Source organism: Plecotus auritus (genome assembly GCF_963455305.1).
Source record: "Plecotus auritus genome assembly, chromosome: 5".
In the NCBI taxonomy this organism is placed as follows: Eukaryota; Metazoa; Chordata; class Mammalia; order Chiroptera; family Vespertilionidae; genus Plecotus; species Plecotus auritus.
The window spans coordinates 34,066,738-34,086,260 of NC_137776.1; the positions used below are offsets into that span (position 1 = coordinate 34,066,738).

General features: G+C 51.7%; 1 protein-coding gene across 2 annotated transcripts in view; it reads left to right on the plus strand.

Annotated features, from left to right (window-relative positions):
- Window positions 1-1,557: 1,557 nt before the first annotated feature.
- INPP5D (inositol polyphosphate-5-phosphatase D) overlaps window positions 1,558-19,523 on the plus strand; it is a 97,710-nt gene continuing 79,744 nt past the window's right edge. Inside the window, exons 1-2 of one of the 2 annotated variants that reach the window (XM_080667809.1) lie at window positions 1,558-1,831; window positions 12,760-12,823. In XM_080667809.1, coding sequence (XP_080523935.1) covers window positions 1,698-1,831; window positions 12,760-12,823 — 198 coding nt within the window. In that variant the 5' untranslated portion in view covers window positions 1,558-1,697. The remainder of the gene's footprint in view (window positions 1,832-12,759; window positions 12,824-19,523) is intronic. The other variant, XM_080667810.1, reaches the window with a different exon arrangement.

Sequence of the window (19,523 nt, forward strand, 5' to 3'; positions counted from 1 at the left end):
TGGTGGGAGCATCAAGGCTGGGTAAAGCTGAGGTGGGGGTGAGGGAAGGAGAGGCCTCCACTAGTGGCTGCTGGAGAGTTGGCAGACCCAGGGCCCAGCTGTCTTGGGAAAGGCCAGAGCATGAAGGCCAACTCTCATCTCTACTGAGTCTCCACGCCCAATCAGGGCCTGCCCAGAGGGCCCCTGATACGGGCTTGCTGAAGGTTCAGTGGGAGGAGCTAGGGAGGGGGCTTAGGGGAAACTGGCTTGGGGAGGTGGGGGTGAGGATGGGAGTTCTCTGGACTCGAGTTTCCAAAAGGAACTTTGCCTGGAGCCCAGAAGTGGGCAGGGGGCGGAACGCACTTGCTCTTGGCCTCAGAATCAGAATGGGGTCAGTCTACCTGGATGGGAGCACTTTGCTCACTCAGAATCTCCTGCTGTGTGTGCTGCTGTGGGTTGTAGGTGCGGGGACCCTGTGGCACACATGAGCTCCTTTAGGGGCTACTTTCCTCAAGCTAGAAGCTTGGCTTAAGCCCTGGAGGGCATTCTCTTGTCATGTCCTGTGGGGGAAGGCCTAAGTGTGGAATTGGGGGGCTCCTTTGTGCAATAGGTCAGCACTTGCCCCTTCACCCTGGTGGGTCTGACTTGGATGGGGATTGAGGGCAACCCGTTTGGGGACCAAGGAGTGGATGCCACTTTGGAGTTCTCCATCTGCTGGTCCTGGATGGTGGCCCCGCGGAGGCAGCTTCCCTTTGAGCTGTGGGCAAAGATAGCCATGCCTGGCCACCCCCGATACAGAATGCAGGAAGGATCTTCATTGTTGGCCAGGTGGCCAGCTTGCCCCTGAGAATGTGTGGGTTTCCTGGGTGTTCTGGAAAGACCCATAGGTAAAAACCCAGCCTGCATTTATGTTGCCATGGAGAACAGGTTGCCCCAGGTCCTTCACACTCACCAGCCCCGGAGGATGAGTGTCAAGGTGTCACAGAGCGACCATCTGGGCCCTTGGAGCCTTCATGTGGTGTCACCCAAGGTCCCTCCGGTACCCAGAGCTGTAAGGTGTCTGAATGACCGCGAGTCTCCGATATGGGGAGGAGGGCTTGATTGTAACTTTCCCCCTCCATTTAATCCAGCCCTGTGCGGGCTGAGACCCAGCTGAGAAGCCCTGCCCTGGGAGCCTCTGTTCCTTGGATATGTTGCGGGTTAGAGGATCAGTGAGTCGAAAAGCCCTGGGGTAGGGAAGAAGGCTGAGAGATCTGTCCAGGGCGTGGCCACCCCACGTGGACAAAGGGACAGGCTTCTGAATGGCCACTGCTTCGGCATGTCTACGCCTGTCAGGTCCTGCTTCTGCAGCAGCCAGCTGAGCCCCCTGACACCAAAGGAGCTGCCAGTTCCCCCAGGACTTAAGCTGGCGTTTGACCCTCCAAGGACTGAGTCCCATCCCAGGAGAAAAAGGGCGGGCGGGTGGGGTGGGAAGGTGGAGGACTGGGCTCCTGCTTGGTCTCTGCAATGAGGAAGTTCTCTGCAGCTCGTTTCCTTTCCCTCGCAAAGCGCCTGAAACAGGAAGTCGTCGGTCAGTGAGCTGGTGGCAGCAGCCGGGGCAACAGAGAGGGGACAAGAGGGGGTGGCAGCACAGGGGCCTCCGCTCCCCTTGGTGGTGTGTTGGTCGTGGGGGAGGCTGCCGGCCCCGCCTGGCCCTGCCCAGGAGGCCCACGCCCGCCATGGTCCCCTGCTGGAACCATGGCAACATCACCCGCTCCAAGGCGGAGGAGCTGCTCTCCAGGACCGGCAAGGACGGCAGCTTCCTCGTGCGCGCCAGCGAGTCCATCTCCCGGGCCTACGCGCTCTGCGTGCTGTGAGTACAATGCTCGTCCCCACCAGTGCCCTCCCTCCGCCGGCCTGGCCTCCCCTGCCCCCGGGCACAGAGATGCTGAGGTGCCGCTCAGAGAGGGGAAACCAGCTGGGGGCTCAGCCAGGGCCCGGCACTGAGTCGGGGTCTCTGTCATGGCATGGAGTGGTCCGGCTTGCACAGTGCCCACGTTTGTCAGGGCCCGCCGAGGCCTGAGGTGCACTGCTGTCCCCGGAGTTCAGGCTTGGCAGTGCTGGACCCCTCCAGAGCCACCCCGAGGCCTGGTCACAGACCGCAGCTGCCCGGGTGGGCAGCGTCCTCGGGGCTCCAGGGGCAGGAGAAGGGGTGCAGGCTCTGTGAGGTTGGCGGAAGCTCAGGGCTCCATGGGGGTGGGTGTGTCAGAGCTCGGTCAGCTCAGGGGCTGCTCGCAGATGCCCAGTGTGGAAACGTCATGGAGAACAGATGTGGCAAGGCGGCCCTCCCATGCCCAGGCTCCAGGCCCCTGGAGAAAACCGTTATCGGGGGAACCACGAGTATGGGGTGGGTTCACTCCAGAAAGGACTTTCAGTTCACCCAGACGTGGCATTTGGGGCCCTGTGCACAGAGGAAGTCACCGTCACAGGCAGCTACAGCCTCTTTCCTCCTTGTCTCGGCTCTCGGCTGCGTCCCCTCCCGTTGGGGCCTCTCTGCTGCGTGAACTTCCCTGCTCCAAGACTCTAGATGTTGCTGAATGGGCCAGTTGTCCTAACAACTGAGGAACCAGCCACTTGCTGAAGGTTCCTTTTAAAAATACCCTTCTTGACCCATATCTAAAGGAGGCCCTCGCCCCCTGCAGCGCTGTGGTTTAACCATCCAGCTGGGGCCTCGGGCAGCGCCAGGGCCTGGTGGGTGAAGGGTGTGTCCACAGGCACCTCTCAGCAGTGGCCCTGGGCTTGCAGAAAGGCTGCTCTGAGCTGGCAGGGCCCTGCCCTTCTCCAGGCAGGAGAGAAAGTGGGTCACTGAACACGGTCCTGTTTCGAGCATCGTGTCTAAGCATTTGTGCATTATCCCATTTCATCCTCACGACAACCTGAAGTACGGGTCCTGTTCTCATCCACTTTGCAGATGAAGAGACTGAGGCTTAGACAGGTTAAATGCGTGACCATAGTCAAAGCCAGGGCCATCTGCCCCCAGTGGCTGCCCCAGACAATCAGACTTCTGTCACTGTCAAGCCAGGTATGAGGATAGGTTCCAGGTAACAGCCAGGGAGACAATAGTGTTTACAAGGGCCAGCTGGGAGTACTTAGAAAATAACGCAGGCTCACAGCGGCCTGACCTCCCAAGGCCAGCTTCCTGAGCTCCACCCCCCCTCCGCCTCCTCTCATACTCGGGGCAAGGGACTCAGGCCCAGACTTCCCTGCAGACACTGTTCCAATGGGGCCTTGGAATGGGTAAGGAGATTCTGATGGGATTCCACTGGCCCGTGTAGATTTGTCCCCTGTCCCAGCAGGACGTGGTCAGGGCTGATTCCTTAGGTGTCCCTGTGTGCCAGCCTTCTCAGGGAGAGGGCTTCAGCTCCCTGATTTATATGACGGGCTGCACTGGTGCTGAGGCTGCACATGTGGAATGCGGGTCTCTCACTCCAGACTGGGAGTGTCATGCCAGCCAGAGCTGGGGCCAGACGCCTCAGGAACCTCTGGTCTGAAGGCCCCTGACTTTGCAGGTGAGCAGATGGAGCTCGGAGGGCTTGAGGCCTTTGTCAGTGCTGCCCTGCTAGCTGGTGGCAAACTGGGGTCCAGGCCTGGTTTCCCGTGTTCATTCTTCCATCTCTCCTCCCCTCCACTCCCCTCGCACGCATCAAGTTCCTCTCAGACCCGCAGCTGATGTTTGGGGTCTGCACCTTAGGGAGGAGGCCCGTGGTGCCCTGCCCACAGATGCCCACCTCCCTCTTAGCCCAAGTCTGGACTTGTCCGCTTCCCATCCCCAAAGCCCCAGACACCAGGGCTGGAGCCCTTCCCGGGAGCTCGGCCCCTTGGCCAGGTTTCACCACCCCCCCCCCCCCCGCCCCAGACCCAGGGCTCCCCTTTCTTTTCAGTTTGTGGGGAAAGCCACTTTCCTGAGGGGTCAGGAGACACTGTGGGCTGGGGGATACCATGGACACCAAATTTCCCCCAAAGTTGGGAGACCTCCTCATTTTGCTGCTACCCTTAATTTTGCCAATTAAAGAGATTTTAAAATTAACTAAATGAAGGACAGCTGCCACCTCCCAACAGCTCATTTCATGAAAGAAAGCATCCTTTAACACCAAAGAAGCAGAAAGAACACACTCTTTAAGATAAAAATTTAAAAAGCTAATCCTTTAAATCAAATAGGTTTAATTTCCTGAAAAATAATCCACCATCCTCAGTTTTCTCTGTTCTCCGTGTACAGTGAAAAGCTGGTCCCACGCCATCCTGGTCCCTGGCCTGGTGTTGGGGACCCTGCTGGGGGAAGAGCAGCTGGGCTTTCCTCAGTTTCAGAAGTGACGCTCACTCTCTGCTGTCAGGAAGTCAGCGAGAGTGCAGGGCCCTGCGTGGTGCAGGTGTGAGGTCAGGGCCTCTTAATAACCCTGCTCTAAAAGTGAGCCAGGGTGGCTGGAGGAAGCCACATCTCCTGCTCTAGAAATAACCACATGGAAAAGACCTTACCGCCCAGGGTGCCCTCACCTCATCCTCCTGTGCCCTCCCATGTGGCCAGAGCTTCTTCCTGGTGCCCTCTGGTGAGGGGACAGTGGGGGTCCAACTGCTGATTTAGGCAGTGTGTTGGACTCCAGGAACTGAGTATAGCTTCCCAGAAGTGGCCTTCATGCTCAGAAAAGAGGACAGGATTTGACTATTTAAATGGAACTGGAGTGGGCGGGGGGGCACCAAAGATAAGGCTATAATTCAGTGCTGATCGCGTGACCTGAGAGTCACATTCACCCCAGGCCTAGCAAACCTGTACTTCCTCTGGAGAGTTTAGCCCTGCCATCTGCCACCTGCCAGTGGCAGGAAAGCCCAGCTCTCTCCTTAGCAGATCAGAAAGCTCTGCTTTGGGGAGACCCTGGAGGCCCATCCTTGGGTACAGAGAGCTGGAGGGGGAAGACCCCAGGCTGCTGACCACAAGGTTTGGGTCCAGCTCTGTCATCTATGATGAGCATGTTGAGAACATGAGTGACAGTGGGCTCTCCTGGGTAAGGTCTATGTCAGCTTTACTTGGCCCCACTCAAAGCTGCCAGCAGAGTTGGCCCTACTGTAGGGAGTCTCCAGGGCACTTGGGGGCTGCCAAGCCTGTCCTGAATGAGGGATGCTAAGAAGCCGTCAAGGTCATGCCCTCCTCTCCTGCCAGGACTGTACTTCTACACAGGGCCCAGTGCACCTGTCAGTTGTGTTGTGCTGCAGAGAAGAAATATGCCTTTGGGAACGGGGGATCCATCAATGTAAGGGCCAGCCAGGGACGGCCTCCTCTTGCCTGGGCTGCACAGGCAGAATGAGAACAATGGCCCAGTGTTGTGGGGCTTACAACCTGCCCTCCCTTGTGAGACGATCCTGGGCCCCCAGAGCGTCTGCTGGGACTGGGTTCATCATCCAATATGGAGCTGCCTAGTTGGGTAGTGCTCCCACGAAACCACACTGGAGAGAGTTGGCTCCCCTGCTGGGGGAGGGGCATACACTGCTGCCTTTGGCTCAGAAGCCACAGTCTGGTCCAGCAGCTGTGGCAGGGAGGCAGCCTCGGTTTTCCTCAGCATATGGCCTGCCCAGTCTCCTTCCCCGGGGACAGTGTACCAGACAGCCTGGACTTGGTGACCTTATTGGCAGAGCCAGAAAGATGAAGAAGCATAAGAAGGACACAGCCATCAAAGTCCCTTGGAGAAGGCATTCTACCTGTTTTGGGAAGAGGAGTGTAACAGTCCCCTTGAGAAAGAGCAGGCTCCAAACCTTGCTCCACTAACAAAAGGTGTTTACTAACCTGTTCTGCCTAAGAATAACAGCAAAAGACTCAAAAAGGGTGTAATGTGTGCCAGGTTCTATTCTAGGCTCCTTCTGTGTATTGCCTCATTACTGTCCACAATGGCTTTTGGACAAAGTGCTATTATTTTGCAGATGCAGAAACTGAGGGAGGTTAGGTGACAAGCCATGTACAGATGCAGAAACTGAGGGAGGTTAGGTGACAAGCCATGTTTACAGGACTAATACATGGAAGGGCCAGGATTTGAACTCATGCTGTTCTTGGGAGGGAGAAGCAGGGAGGAGCCAGCAAGCCTGGTTATGGGTGGGGTTGGGGGGAGGGAGGCCTGGAGGAGAGACCCCTGGTGAAAGAACCACAGAGAGGGCTTGGGAGGGCAGAAAGGTGCAGGAGAGGTATGAAGCCATTTCCTGTGGTGTGAATGGTTGTGATAGAATCCTCTTTCCTTCAATCCCCTTTCAAAGATTCGGTAAAGCTGACACTGCTCATTAATTACTTTTGTGCAAATGCAAAGAAAAATGCTGTTTTTTGTACCTGGTATTGACAGAAAGGGATGGGGGGTTGCTGGCACAGACAGTGGCCAGTAGCAGAACTGGAGGACCACAGGCTCCTGAAGTCTGGTTTGCATAAGAGTCTTTCCAAAGATAACGCCCCTGAGTTTTCTCTCTGTGCCCGGGAGGGAGGGGAGGCCACGAAGGCCACTGGATGGTGGATTCCTGGAATCTTTTATGGGCAGTGACTTGGAACAACTGTGGTAAAGTCGAGTGTCTGTGCCCATGCCCAGCATCCTAGGGCAATTCTTCCCTCCAATGCGGGCTCTGGCTTTGGTCATTTCGCAAGCTTGCCTACCTGACAGGTTAAACTCATCTGTGCACAGACATCAGCTCTTCTCTGTTGAATGGTCCCACCTCCTGGAGTGTGAACCCATGCATGGTGATGAGATGTGCTCCTCCCAGCCAGGGCTTCTTCCCCACCCAGTGATGGAGGTCTGCTCTCTCCCTAATTCATGCCATGTGGCACAGTCCTTATGAGGGAGCCCTCTGTGGTTGCTCTGATGAATTCTAGCCTTTGTGAGACACTAGCCTCCCTACACTCCCCCAGCATCCTCATTGGTGAAATGCCCACTCATGGGGTTAATTTTTCTACTGGGATATAATTCACATCCCATAAGATCACCCTTTGTACAGTGTACAATTCCGTGGTGTTTAGTCATTCATAATGTTGTGAACCGTCGCTGCTTTCTAATTCTAGAATATTTTCATCATATCATCCCCCAAAGAAACCCTGTACCCCTTAGCAGTCATTCCCTGTGCACACTCCTCCCAACCCCTGGCAACCACTAGTCTAATTTCTCTCTCTAACCATTCGCCTCTTCTGGGTATTTCATAAAATGGAATCAGACAATATGTGGCCTTTTGCGTCTGGCTTTTTTCACTTAGCGTAATGTTTTCAAGGTCCATCCACGTTGCAGCACAAATCTTTCCTTTTTATAGCTAAACTAGAGGCCTGATGCATGAAGATTTGTGCAAGAATGGGCCTTCCTTCCCCTGGCTGCCGACACCGCCTTCGCTCCATCCCGGAGTCCCCTTTCCGCCTTCCCATGCTGCCCAGAGGCCCGGAGAGGCTGGGAGTGGTGCGGAACGCCTGTGTCATTGCCATGGCACCTGCGTATGCAAATTAACCCACCATCTTTGTTGGGTTAATTTGCATACTCACTCCTGATTGGCTGGTGGGTGTCACGAAGATATGGTCAATTTGCAACTTACTCTTTTATTAGTGTAGATAATAGCTTGTTGTGTGGATACTTACCTGTTCCCCAGTTGATGGACATTAGGTTGTTTCTACTTCTTGGATACTGTGAATAATGTTACAGTGAACATTGACATACAAGTTTTTGTGTGGATATATGATTTTTATTGTCTTGGGTGAACTGCTGGGTTATGGGAATTCTCTGTTTAACTTCCTAAGGACCTGACATGCTGTTTCCACAGCAACTGCATCATTTTACATCCCCACCAGCAGTGGAGGAGTGTTCCAATCTCTCCACATCCTCACTAACACTTACTATTATCTTTTTGATAATAACCATCCTCGTGGGTGTGAAGTGACATCTCATTGTGACTTTGATTTGCATTTCCCTGATGATTAACCATGTCGAGCGGCTTTTCACGTGCTTCTTGGTCATTTGTATCTTATCTCTTCTTTGAAGAAATGTCTATTCATATCCTTTGCCCATTTCAAAAATTGGGCTATGTGTCTTTCTGTTGTGGTCATTGGATTACTCAGAGGATAAAATGGGGGAATGTGGGTAACACGTATAACCCAAGGCCAGCACATGGTAAGCACCTACTGAACGCCGGCTGCTCTTGTTTATAAGCTATAATGTGAATACTGACATCTCAGGAGTAACAGGGCCCATCTGTGAAGAGAATTCACAGAAAGAAGGAGGAGAACAGAGGCAGCGTGTCACTTCTGTAACTTCCTGGAGGCCCGAAGGAGCCTCTGGGAGACACCAAGATGTCTTGTGAGGCCTCCTCAGAGGAAGTGCTCAAAGAGATGAGGCAGGAAGAGGACTTAAGTGACACACTGTGGTGGGTGGCTGCTGGGACCAGGGTTCAGTGCCTGGAAGCCTGAGGGAGAAAGTGGTCTGGGGCATGGATGCTGGGAATATCCACCAAATGAAACCAGATAGAGTGAAGATAAAGTGAGATGGAATGGAGGTCATCTCCAGAGTGACCAGTTCCAATTTGGGAGAGAGGTGCTGAGGACTGAAGTCCTAGGCTCCAAGGAAGCCAGAAGGAGCACAGCTCATGAGAGGTGAGGTCAGTACTGGTGGTCTCAGCGGGCCTGGGCCCCGTGGGAGGTGGCGAGAACAAGCATCGGCAGACCAGGTCCTTCCTCCCTGGCTTGCTCATTGCACATTCCCCTGCCCATTAATTAGAAAAACATTGTATTCCCAAGTACCGGGACCCAAATGGTTTGGGTTCAATTATGTATTACAAATAACACCTCTTGTGGTGTTTAATGCTGACTCTGAGACTCCAGGTTACCCTTCTAATTAGATTTCCTCCTCTCACGTTGCTCAGCCTTCACAATTGATTTTTCCAGACAGCAATGGGTATGTTGTCTGGATTATGTTCTAGAGCAGCAGTTGTAAAAGATGATTTGGTTGTGGAACCTTCACTCTAAACATTTTCCATGTAAGATTCTCTCTGAGTGTGAATATATATATATATATATATATATATATATATATATATATATATATGGTATCTGTATATACATATATATATATGTATCCATGTGCATTCTGTGTGTACAGGCATGTACACATGTATGCATATAGGACCAGACTGAAATGCAGCTGCTGGTGGGGGAAGCTGGGGAGTGCCTTCTCCACTTGCTGTGAGCCCCCAGCACCCCATGGTATGCAGTCTGGAATGACTGCTCCCATGTGGGTTGTGTGCGTGTGCGTCAGTTTCCCTTGAAGATCTAAACTGATTTGGTCCCAGGAACATGGTATCTGCCCCAGGCACTGGAGCGGCTGAGATGTGACTGTCCAGAGCAAAGTATCCCTCTTCCTCTTTTACTTGCTTTTGATCTATTTAAGTCATGTGGAGCTGCTTCTTTGTTTTAGTGTCTGGAACATCTTTGAAAAAGTCATAAAGGGCCTTCCTGTTCTGTGCGGCTGTCTCTGTCCCTCTCCTTGTGACTATGTTCTTGCTTTCTGCCTACAAGCTAATGTTTGGCCCCGTTCAACCTCTTCCACAAATTAGCCGCCCTCAGCCATATAAGAGGGGCTTTTTGTCCTGTCCTCATTTGCATGTTCTCAGGAAGAAGTGTCATTAGGACTAGAGGTGAAAGATAAAAGCACAGTAGGGTTCCAGTTATTTGGCATTTGTCTGGCAGTTTCTGTGGAGGAGTGGAGGCTGGAGGTGATGGGGCTGGGGGCAAAACATATGAAAAAAAAAGAAATACCAATAGCAAAACATATGAGAATATGTTCAACCTTTCTCATAAAGCAAGCTATCACCTCTCAGATTTGCAAAGATTGAAATGTCTGATAACAGTCAGTTGGCAGGGTGTGGGGAAATAGACACTTTCATATCCGGTTAGCAGAACAAAAAGTGACACCACATCATTGGGAGGCAACTGCTAGTTTCTATCAGAATAGAGCCCTGTCCTTTAGCTCAGCTCTTCTTTCCAGTGATTGACCAGGATCACCAGGAATCTCAGCGTGGAGTATTTAGTGTGGTCAGAAAGGCGGTGGGAGTGCTATTCTAAATGCTTTTCATATATCAATTCACTTAGTCTACATGACAACAGGGTAGATATAGTGTTATTGTTGACCCTGGTTTACTGATGGGGAAACTGAACTTTGAACTCACCAATATACGCAAGGTATAGGAACAGAGATGTTCACTGCAGCATTATTTACAATAAGAAAAAGCATGGTCTAGTCAAGTAAATGATTGTACAGCCAAAAGTTGGAACATAGCTTGGGAAGACTTCTAACATATGTTTTTTTTTTGTCACTGGCCAGTGTGGTTCAGTTGGCTGGAGTGTCGACCTGTGCACAGAAAGGTTGCGCATTCAATTCCTGGTCAGGGAACACATGGGAAGCAGCCAATCACTGTTTCTCTCATACATTGATCTCTCTCTCTCTCTCTCTCTCTCCATTCCCTTCTCTCTCTCCATTCCCTTCTCTCTAAAATAAGTAAACCATATTCTCTGGTGAAGATTAAAAAGAAAACACACTTCTGAACAAATATAGTATGATATTATTTGCATTTAAAAAGATATGCATCTAGCCCAGCTGGCATGGCTGAGTGATTGAGCTTTGACCAATGAACCAGGAGGTCACGGTTCAAATCCCAGTCAGGGAATATGTCCAGGTTGCGGGCTGGATCCCAGTGTGGGGCATGCAGGAGGCAGCCAATCAATGATTCCCACTCATCATTGATGTTTCTGTCTCTCTCTCCCTCTCTCTTCTTCTCTGAAATCATATCCTAATATATAAAAACATATCCTAATATATAAAAAGCCAGAGCCGTCATGACCAAAACAACTGGATGGACAACTGAACAGCAGGCTGCATGTGGCAACCAGGCCAGCAGGAGGGTTAGTGAAGGACAACTAAATGACTGAACAAAGGCTGTGTAGGGTGACCAGGCCAGCAGGGGGGTTAGTGAGGGACAACCAAGCAACTGAACAGCAGGCTGCATGAGGTGACCAGACCAGCTGGGGCGGCAGTTGGGGGTGATCAGGCCGGCAGTGGCGGGGGGGGGGGGGGGGACAGTTGGTGGTGACCAGGCTGGCAGGGGGGTAGTTGGGGGTGACCAGACTGGTAGGGGGTAGTTGAGGGCAACCAGGCAGGCGGGGGGGAGGGGCAGTTAGAGGCGACCAGGCCAGCAGATGGGGGAAGTAAGGGGCGATCAGACTGGCAGAGGGGGGCAGTTGGGGACAACCAGGCCAGCGGGGGGGGGGGGGCAGTTAGGGGCGATCAGGCTGGCAGGCAGAGGTGGTTAGGGGTGATCAGGCTGGTGGCGGGGGAGGGGGGGCAGTTAGGAGCCAGCAGTCCCAGATTGTGAGAGGGATGTCCTGAATTGGAGAGGGTGCAGGCTGGGCTGAGGAGAACCCCACCCCCCATGCATGAATTTTGTGCACCAGGCCTCTAGTTTAAAAATAAAAAATAAAATAAAAATTTGTGTGCATGTTTAAAAGTCCTGGAATGATTTACAAAAGGGGCAGTAAATCAAAGAAGCTGGACTCACAGGAGAAGGGGTAGGAGACATTTGTTTTTTATTTTATATCTTTCTATATGGTCTTAAAATTTTAAGACAAGTGTATAATTTTTAAAATCTAGTTAGACAGTAACACATATGAATGTTTAGTGAAGTGCCAGGCACACAAGCAAGGCTAAATAAGTGAAACTTTTGTAATGAGGTATTTATTCATTGTCTTGATCCCAGAAACAAAGTGAGCATCTGTGAGTTGGAGTGTGGTTCCCACCTAGAAGGTTCAGCAGGAGTGAGTGGTTCAAGGTTCATGAGAATCTCAAGTGGAGGAAATGGGGGGAGATTATGGTGGGTGAGAACAGACCAGCAGTTTCAACTAAGAGTATAAAACCCAAATAGCATTCCCTGAAACTCCCTACGCCTCTGGGCCCAGCTTGACCACCCCCCAATGTGTTCTTCTCCCAAGATGCTCAGACTTGACAACTTCCCTTACTCTCAAAGTTGTTAGAAAAGTAAAAAGTATCTTCCCCTCCTCCTCCTCCTCCTCCCCTTCCTCCTCCTCCTCCTTGTCCTCCCCCTCACATTGGGGACTCCTGAACAAAAGGAAAGTGGAGCTTCTAGAAAGAGAAGAGAATCCAGGGCCTCTGGCTCTTCCTCATTAGAAGCAATCCTAAAACTCACTCACCAGCTGTTGGGGAAAATCCAGATCTCTGATGGGATGGTGGCTGACCTTTGAGAGTATGAACTTATGGGGCCAAGTGTCCAGGGAGAGGCCACAGGGTGGGAGGGTAGCTCAGGAGGAGGGAGGTGCTCCACCCAGAGCCTGTCCTTGGCCAGTGTGGTCCTCTCTGTGGCTGTGTCTGACACCCATTCAGCATGTCCCCACCTTGTTTAGTCCCATGGAATCTTATTTACATTTGAAACACCCCATCTGGCTCTGTTCTTTGGCCAACATGACAACTCCAAGGTTGTGGAAACCCTTCCAGCTGGTGGATGGCTTTAGCTCAGACCACAGAGCTGTCAAGCGCCAATGTAAATCATGCCCCAAAGACCCCCCTGCCTTTTCCTGATGCTCCACTGGATGCCAGGGCTGATTGCCCCTCAGAACAGTCAGCTCCAAAGTTCAGAGACTTCACACTCAGACTCCTCAACCCATGTCAGGAATTCTCGTCATTTCAGGTACCAGAAAAATATTCCTGCATGGGTTCTAATAAGGTCTTTGGTCTATTTCAGGTATCGGAATTGCGTTTACACTTATAGGATTCTGCCCAACGAAGATGATAAATTCACTGTTCAGGTAAGCCCGTAATAAACCTAGAAATCTGAGCTGATTAGAGCCTATGTTGGTGGAGAAAGAGTGAAAAAGAGAAATAAGAGAAGGGGCCCCAAGTAGCCTAGACAGTAAGACCTGGCTGAGCCTGTCTTTCTCCTAGAACTCCATGGGTGGGAGTGGCTTAGCAGGGAAACAGTGACCCTGCTCTGTGACATGATGGAGCAGGTATAATAGACATTATTTGCATTCACGGGTGTGAAGGGTAAACAATGGTAAAGAAGGACCCAGAAGTGAAGGAAAGTTAGCCACTGTGGCTCATGGGTTATTTTCTTCTGTGGCTGAAAGGAGTGAGAGTCAGTGGACCGGGAAGGAGAAAAGGAGGGGAACTTGCAGGAGAATAGACCGTCCTTTCCAAGGGGCTAGATGGTTGCCCAGAGGAAACAGTACCTGAAAAAGTACTTTCCATTTGTAGAGGTCTGTCCTGTCAAAGGCTGACGGGTGCTCATGGCCTCAAATGCACCATGTAAAGTCCGAGTGTGTAAAACTGGCTGTGAGATGTTAGAGAAAAACCAGCGTGCGCCAGTCCAAGTCGGGAGGACCACCCTACTCTCAGTTTGTGTGACAAACAGCAGGGCTTTGTGTGACCACAGTGCATGACAGCTGAATGTTGTGGAGGCCAGGGGAGCTATTTTTATCTGGCTGCATGAAGAGAGCAGGGGGTGGGTAGAATGAAGGAGGTGACACTCTCAGTGTCCTCAGTGGGGGCAGAGGAGTCATTCCTGGCTTATTGGACTAAGGCCAAGTGCACCCTCATGGCAGCCAGAGCAGCCAGGATAGACAAGGGTTGGGACACCGTGTCATGGAGGAGCAGTGACAGGGTCTGCGGGGTTTAGTTAAAAAGAAAATGGAAGTGGAAGGGAAACAATCCCTGATTCCAGAACGGGAAGGGGATGGTGCGTTTTGTGCAGGACTAAGATGCAGTAATACAAACAGCTGGATTCGAGGGCAGGACCCTGGAGCACAAGTCACTGGAAATGTGTCAACAGGAGGAAGCTGTGTTGAATAGAATGCCTCTAGGGAGGCTAGTTCTGTGGATCAAAGGAATCACTTGGATCAATGAGCCATTTGGGAAGAGAGTGAGACCTGGAGGGTCATGCTTGAGCCACACAGGTAGTCATGAAGCTGTCTTCTCAGGACTCAGAAGCTCTTTGCTGCACAGCTTCCATGGGAGATGCAAGTTTGGGCTCAAGCAGAATTGCTCCACCTGATCGAGGTCAGGCTGAGCATTGCTTCTGGCTTCTGCATCCCTCCCATCTGCACCAGTATCTGAAGAGTATCCATTTCAATGTCTTAGCAAGTCTGGGACACCCATATGTCTTGGCCTGCTCCCCAGGAACAAATGTTAGCACACCTGGTACACAACCGTCCTTTCAAGTACTTGGTGGCATTAAAACAGTCATCTCCCATATGGGCTTCACCTGCCAGGAACGTGGCCACCAAGGGGAGGGCTGCATGGGGCAGGCAGTGGGCCTCGATGGCCTCTTGGCTGGGTGGCATCCTTGATGGGTGCTTTGCTGAAAGGAGTCTAAACTCTCTTAAGTTAAAAGTTGTTGCTGTGTTTGATCTTTCTTCCCTTGTGGTTTGTTCTATTCCTTCAAAGTGAAGAAGACTTTAATTATGACTAGGCCTTAAGCTGGAAAAGACGTGACTTTGCACCCAGGGCTTGTAAATGTTAGACCCTGTCTGGCATCTGTTTCCTCTCATCTCCACGCGTTGTGTGTTCCTGTGAATTGCTGCCAGTCCTGCAGCAGCTTCAGGATCAGGGGGCCTCACTAGGTTTTGGGGGTCTCAAAGAAGAGAAACTAGGTTTGGCTAACTCCTGTAAGGGGTGGGCAGCCTTTGCAGGAATGCACAGGGCAAGGAGGGAGAAGGCCTGGGACCAGAAGGGTTTGGGGCCCCACACCCCACGTGCTACCTGCCGCAACTCAGCCTTTCTCTGTGAGTCTGCTCTTCGCCCACTAACAGGCTCACTTCTCAGTTCCCAGTCCCAAGAGGGAATGTGGTTGGATTTTCTGTGTGGGCCACAGGTCTGTGCAAAAATCAGTTGTCTTGAAGCAGGTGCCCACCCACCACTCTGAGAGAGGGGTAGAGTTGTGGGGGCAGAGCGTGGTTACCCGAGGCCCACACTCGGTCAGAGTGATAGGCAGGCAGGTTTCTTAGGAGAGCTGTGGCCCTGCTGGACATGTCTGCTCCTGATCCCAGAACTGGGCCTGTGACCTCCTTGGTGGCCAACACCGACTAACCAGGGGACAGGGAGCTGTGGGGCCTAGATGGCCCAAGGAAGTGCCCACCCCCAAGATACACCTTCCTGTAAAAAGACAACACCTTACTAAAATAATAGAGGAGTATGCCTACTGGGAGCGAATTAAGGCAGGCGTGCAATTAGGTGGAGTCCCATGTTAACGTAAAAACATTCAAACCTGTAAAGAATTTTTGTGAGTTTATTTGAGCCAAACTGTCGACAATTGCCAGGAAGCAGTATCTCAACGGATTGGGATAATGCTCCAGAGAATGGTGGTTTCATGAAATCGACTAGTGATTGATTAGAGAGGCGGGAGAAAGCAAAGCAGGGGAGAACCCTTGGGAGTGGATAAAAGGTAAAATGTTAGGATAGTTAATAGTCAACAATTAACATGATAACAATAACAATGAAGGAATTTGTGGTATCTGTCCTGGCACCTAAGCACATTAGGTTGTGCCCCAAGGGGTCTGGAAAAAGGGAAGTTACAAGTTACCCAGACGTTTCAAGGATATGTTATCATAGATGCAAAAAGACAGATAGGCTCAGTTAAGGTAAAGGTTGACCTTGTCAGTGAAGATACCAGCCTAGGACCTAACTACCCACTATAACTGCTTTTAGTTAAAGTTTAATTCCAGACCATCCTTTGTGGTCACTTTAGGGAGTTTGCAAGCCCACCATGCAGGCCTTCCCTGAGCTTGTCAGGTTCGCATGTGGCCCCTTTCGTCCACACCCAGCTCAGGTGGCGCTTCAGCAGGATCACTGCTTATTTTAACTCGAGTTCCTCTTTTCATGTGGAGACAAAACCTCATACTCTTTTCTGAGCTTAGCCACAGTTTCTAAACAACTCATTCCTTACACCTGAGTCTGCATAGAGCCACCAAATAAAACAAGGCTCCCAAAATATGAATCTGGCCTGAAACATTGCCAAGTGTGGCACCAAAGGCTTTCATCGCTTTCTTATGTTAATTACCTTAGCTTAGCTCTTCTCCCGGAGCTGCCCTCTTTCTGTGAAAGCCAGCGCCCCTGCATCTTCATTCTTTGCAGGGCAACCTGGAGAAGTGGGACCACGCACCGTGGCCCATGACAGTCCCATTTCGGTCAGGAAGAAGAAGAACACGCGTTGTGTGTTCCTGTGAATTGCTGCCAGTCCTGCAGCAGCTTCAGGATCAGGGGGCCTCACTAGGTTTTGGGGGTCTCAAAGAAGAGAAACTAGGTTTGGCTAACTCATGTAAGGGGTGGGCAGCCTTTGCAGGAATGCACAGGGCAAGGAGGGAGAAGGCCTGGGACCAGAAGGGTTTGGGGCCCCACACCCCACGTGCTACCTGCCGCAACTCAGCCTTTCTCTGTGAGTCTGCTCGGTGCCTTACGAAAAATCAGAGCTGGGTGGAAAAGATTAAACTAATTTCACTGGAACCCTTGCTTTAAGTACGGACAGAGCTGAGACTGCAGGAGTAGAGCTCATAGCAGCAAGTGTGTCCACACCTGGCTGGACGTGGGATGCCCTGGGGAAGGATGGCCTTGGCCCCAGGAGGACAGGGAGGCAGGCGATGTAGCTTCTCAAGGAGCGAGGCCTCTTTCCCTTCCCACGGTGGAGGTAACCTTTGATCACAAGTGGCATTTGGTCTTGTGGTGAATCTGTTGCCATCTGGTTCAGTTCCAGATTTTGCCAGTCATGTGGCCTTGGGTGAGGATGTAACTCCTCTGGAAAGTGGAAGTCACTCACACACACACGTGCCTCTCCGAGCATGTGTAAAACACCCACCCCAGGTGGGTGGTTGGCCTGGGGAGCTGCTGCCACCACCATGACTGTCTTTGTTCGCTGTGAGAGGGAGCCGACATCAAACAAAGGATCTCGTCTGCTAACCAACATAAGTCAGGTCAGGTGAGGGGAGGAAGGGAAATGAGGAGAGAGAGGGAGAAAGAGAATGGAGAGAGGAGAGAAGTAAAGAACAAATGAAAAGAAAAAAGGAGAGGGACAGAGAAAAGGAAGAGAAAGGAAGGAAAGGTGAAGGAAGGAAGAGGGAGGAGTGGAGTGGATGAGGGTCAGGGGGCAGTTTTGACAGAAGAGATGGAAATAGGTGTGGGGCAAAGAGATGGGAGAGAAGTGGGAGGGGAAGGGGAAGGGAGACAGGTGGTATTCTAGAAGATTCTAGGCAGCATCTGGGTGGCAGATCTGTGGCCATCAGCTCTGCACCTTGCACTGTGGATTTCTGTGTTAAGTAGTTGTCCAACAGCCCCTATGACCCTCAGACCCAGAGAACCTTCTGGACTAGAGCCTGAGCCACTGGTCCTCAGGGGTGGGCATCGCTGAGGGCAGGGGGAGGCCAAAGGAAGGCAGGGCAGCTCAGCCCCTCAGGCCTGAGTTCCCCACACCAAGAGTGGGTTTCTTGTAAAACCCAAACTCCTTCCCTGACTGGAAAGGGAAGTGACCTGCTCTTGGAGTCTGGGTCCAGAACAAGCTGTGAGACGCCTGCTGCCTTTTAAAAAGACTTCCTGCCCTACGGTTTGGCTCAGTGGATAGAGCGTCAGCCTGCGGACTGAAGGGTCCCGGGTTCAATTCCAGTCAAAGGTACATGCCTGGGTTGCGGGCTCAACCCCCAGTAGGGGGCGTGCAATTCTCTCTCATCATTGATATTGCTATCTCTCTCTCCCTCTCCCTTCCTCTCTGAAATCAATAAAAATAAAATAAAATAAAACAAAACAAAATGAAATAAATGACTTCCTCCTTGGGAGACCGAGGACAAGTTTGAGGCAGTACAGCATCCTGATGGGCCAGCTGGAACGTGAGTGAGGGGCGGCCACAGGGCTCATGAAGTGGCCTTCAGGCTTGACACCTGACTGCCCCGAACCCAAAGCCACAAAGTTCATGGGGCCCCTTGAGAAATGAGGCCCCGAAATAACAGAGGCTCCATTCCTACAACCCTGCCCCCTGGCTTGTTTTTTCTGACAACTTTCCTACCAAGAAGAAGAAGAAGAAGAAGAAGTAGAAACTAAAAACCAGCCCTAGTCCCCAGTCACATCAGTATTTGCTGTGAACTTCCTGTCGTTTCTCATGGTTGAGATCGTATCCAGGATACTAAGTCAAGATGAGAACATGCACAGCTTGTAATGCGAGTGTAGGTGAAGAAGGAATTTGAAACTATCTGCCTCACAGACGCTTTCGGTATTCTTTCCCAATTTAGAAGAAAAGCCAGTGGCTCGAGCCCTGGGTGAGAGACTCATGACTCAGTTCCTGGTCCCTGGGGAGGGGGTGGCGGGGGGGCGTCACGTTGCTCTGGGCAGTGTGGCTTTTGGAAAGAGACAACAAAACAACTTTCTAAAAGCCGTTCCATCACAAGTGTCCGGGTGGGTAACGGTTTAGCCATTGTTATTAAACTCAGGAAGAAGGTGGCAGCTGTTATTGTTCTGCGTGGTCACTGAGTGAAGTAAAGATTCCGTACGAGCCCCCGGTGAAGGATGTGGCTCTAACGCACACTTCCTGACATTGCACAAGAGGGGACAGAAAAGATGCTGGCAACTGCGCCAGGCAGGCAAGCCTCCACAGAGGGCGTGGCCCAGCGGGGGTCCACAGTCGCCAAGCAGTCCCTTTATGCCTTGACTGCCACTTCTGGAAGCCTGCATTTTTATTTTATTTTATTCTATTACTAGGGGCCTGGCGCACAAAATTCGTATGCAGGTACCATCCCTAGGCCTGGCCTGCGATCAGGGCCATCTTCCCCAACTGCCCACAGCTGGCCCCACCTGCCAGCTGGGGAAAGGGACCAAGAGGTGGTCAATACACCTCACAGTGACTGGTCCAGTGGTCGTTCTGCCGTTAGGGTCAATTTGCATATTACCCTTTTATTATATAGGATAGAGGCCTGGTGCATAGGTGGGGGCCGGCTGGCCTGCCCTGATGGGGACCCTGGATCAGGGTGGGGAGTCCCTGCTGGAGGATGGGGCTGGCCTGGGCGAGGGGCCGCAGGTGGTTTACAGGCCGGCCACACCCCTGATTGGGGCGGGGTTCCCTACTGGGGGGTGGGGTCAGCCTGGGCAAGGGGCCACTGAGGGTTTGCAGGCTGGCCACGCCCCTGGCTTGGTCAAGAAGGATGTCCAAAAGACATTCAGTCTATTGGGTCTAATTAGCATATTACCCTTTTATTAGTATAGATTTTATCAGGTCTGTTTTCCAAGCTTCTGGATATCTCAAAACATCTTCCAGTTGCCTTCCCATTCAAAAGGGAATTTGGTGGAGATAAAATCCTTGGGAACTAAGTTATCACTCAAAATGCCATCCTGGTGCTCCACCGCCTTGAGAAATTTAGTAATATAAATAGCCGCAAAGGCAACATCCAGTGCATTGCAGAGAGCCAGTTTTTTCCTGCTCTGAAGCTGGTGGGGGTTCCTTTCCATCCCTGTCATTTTCTTTTCATTGGTAGTTCC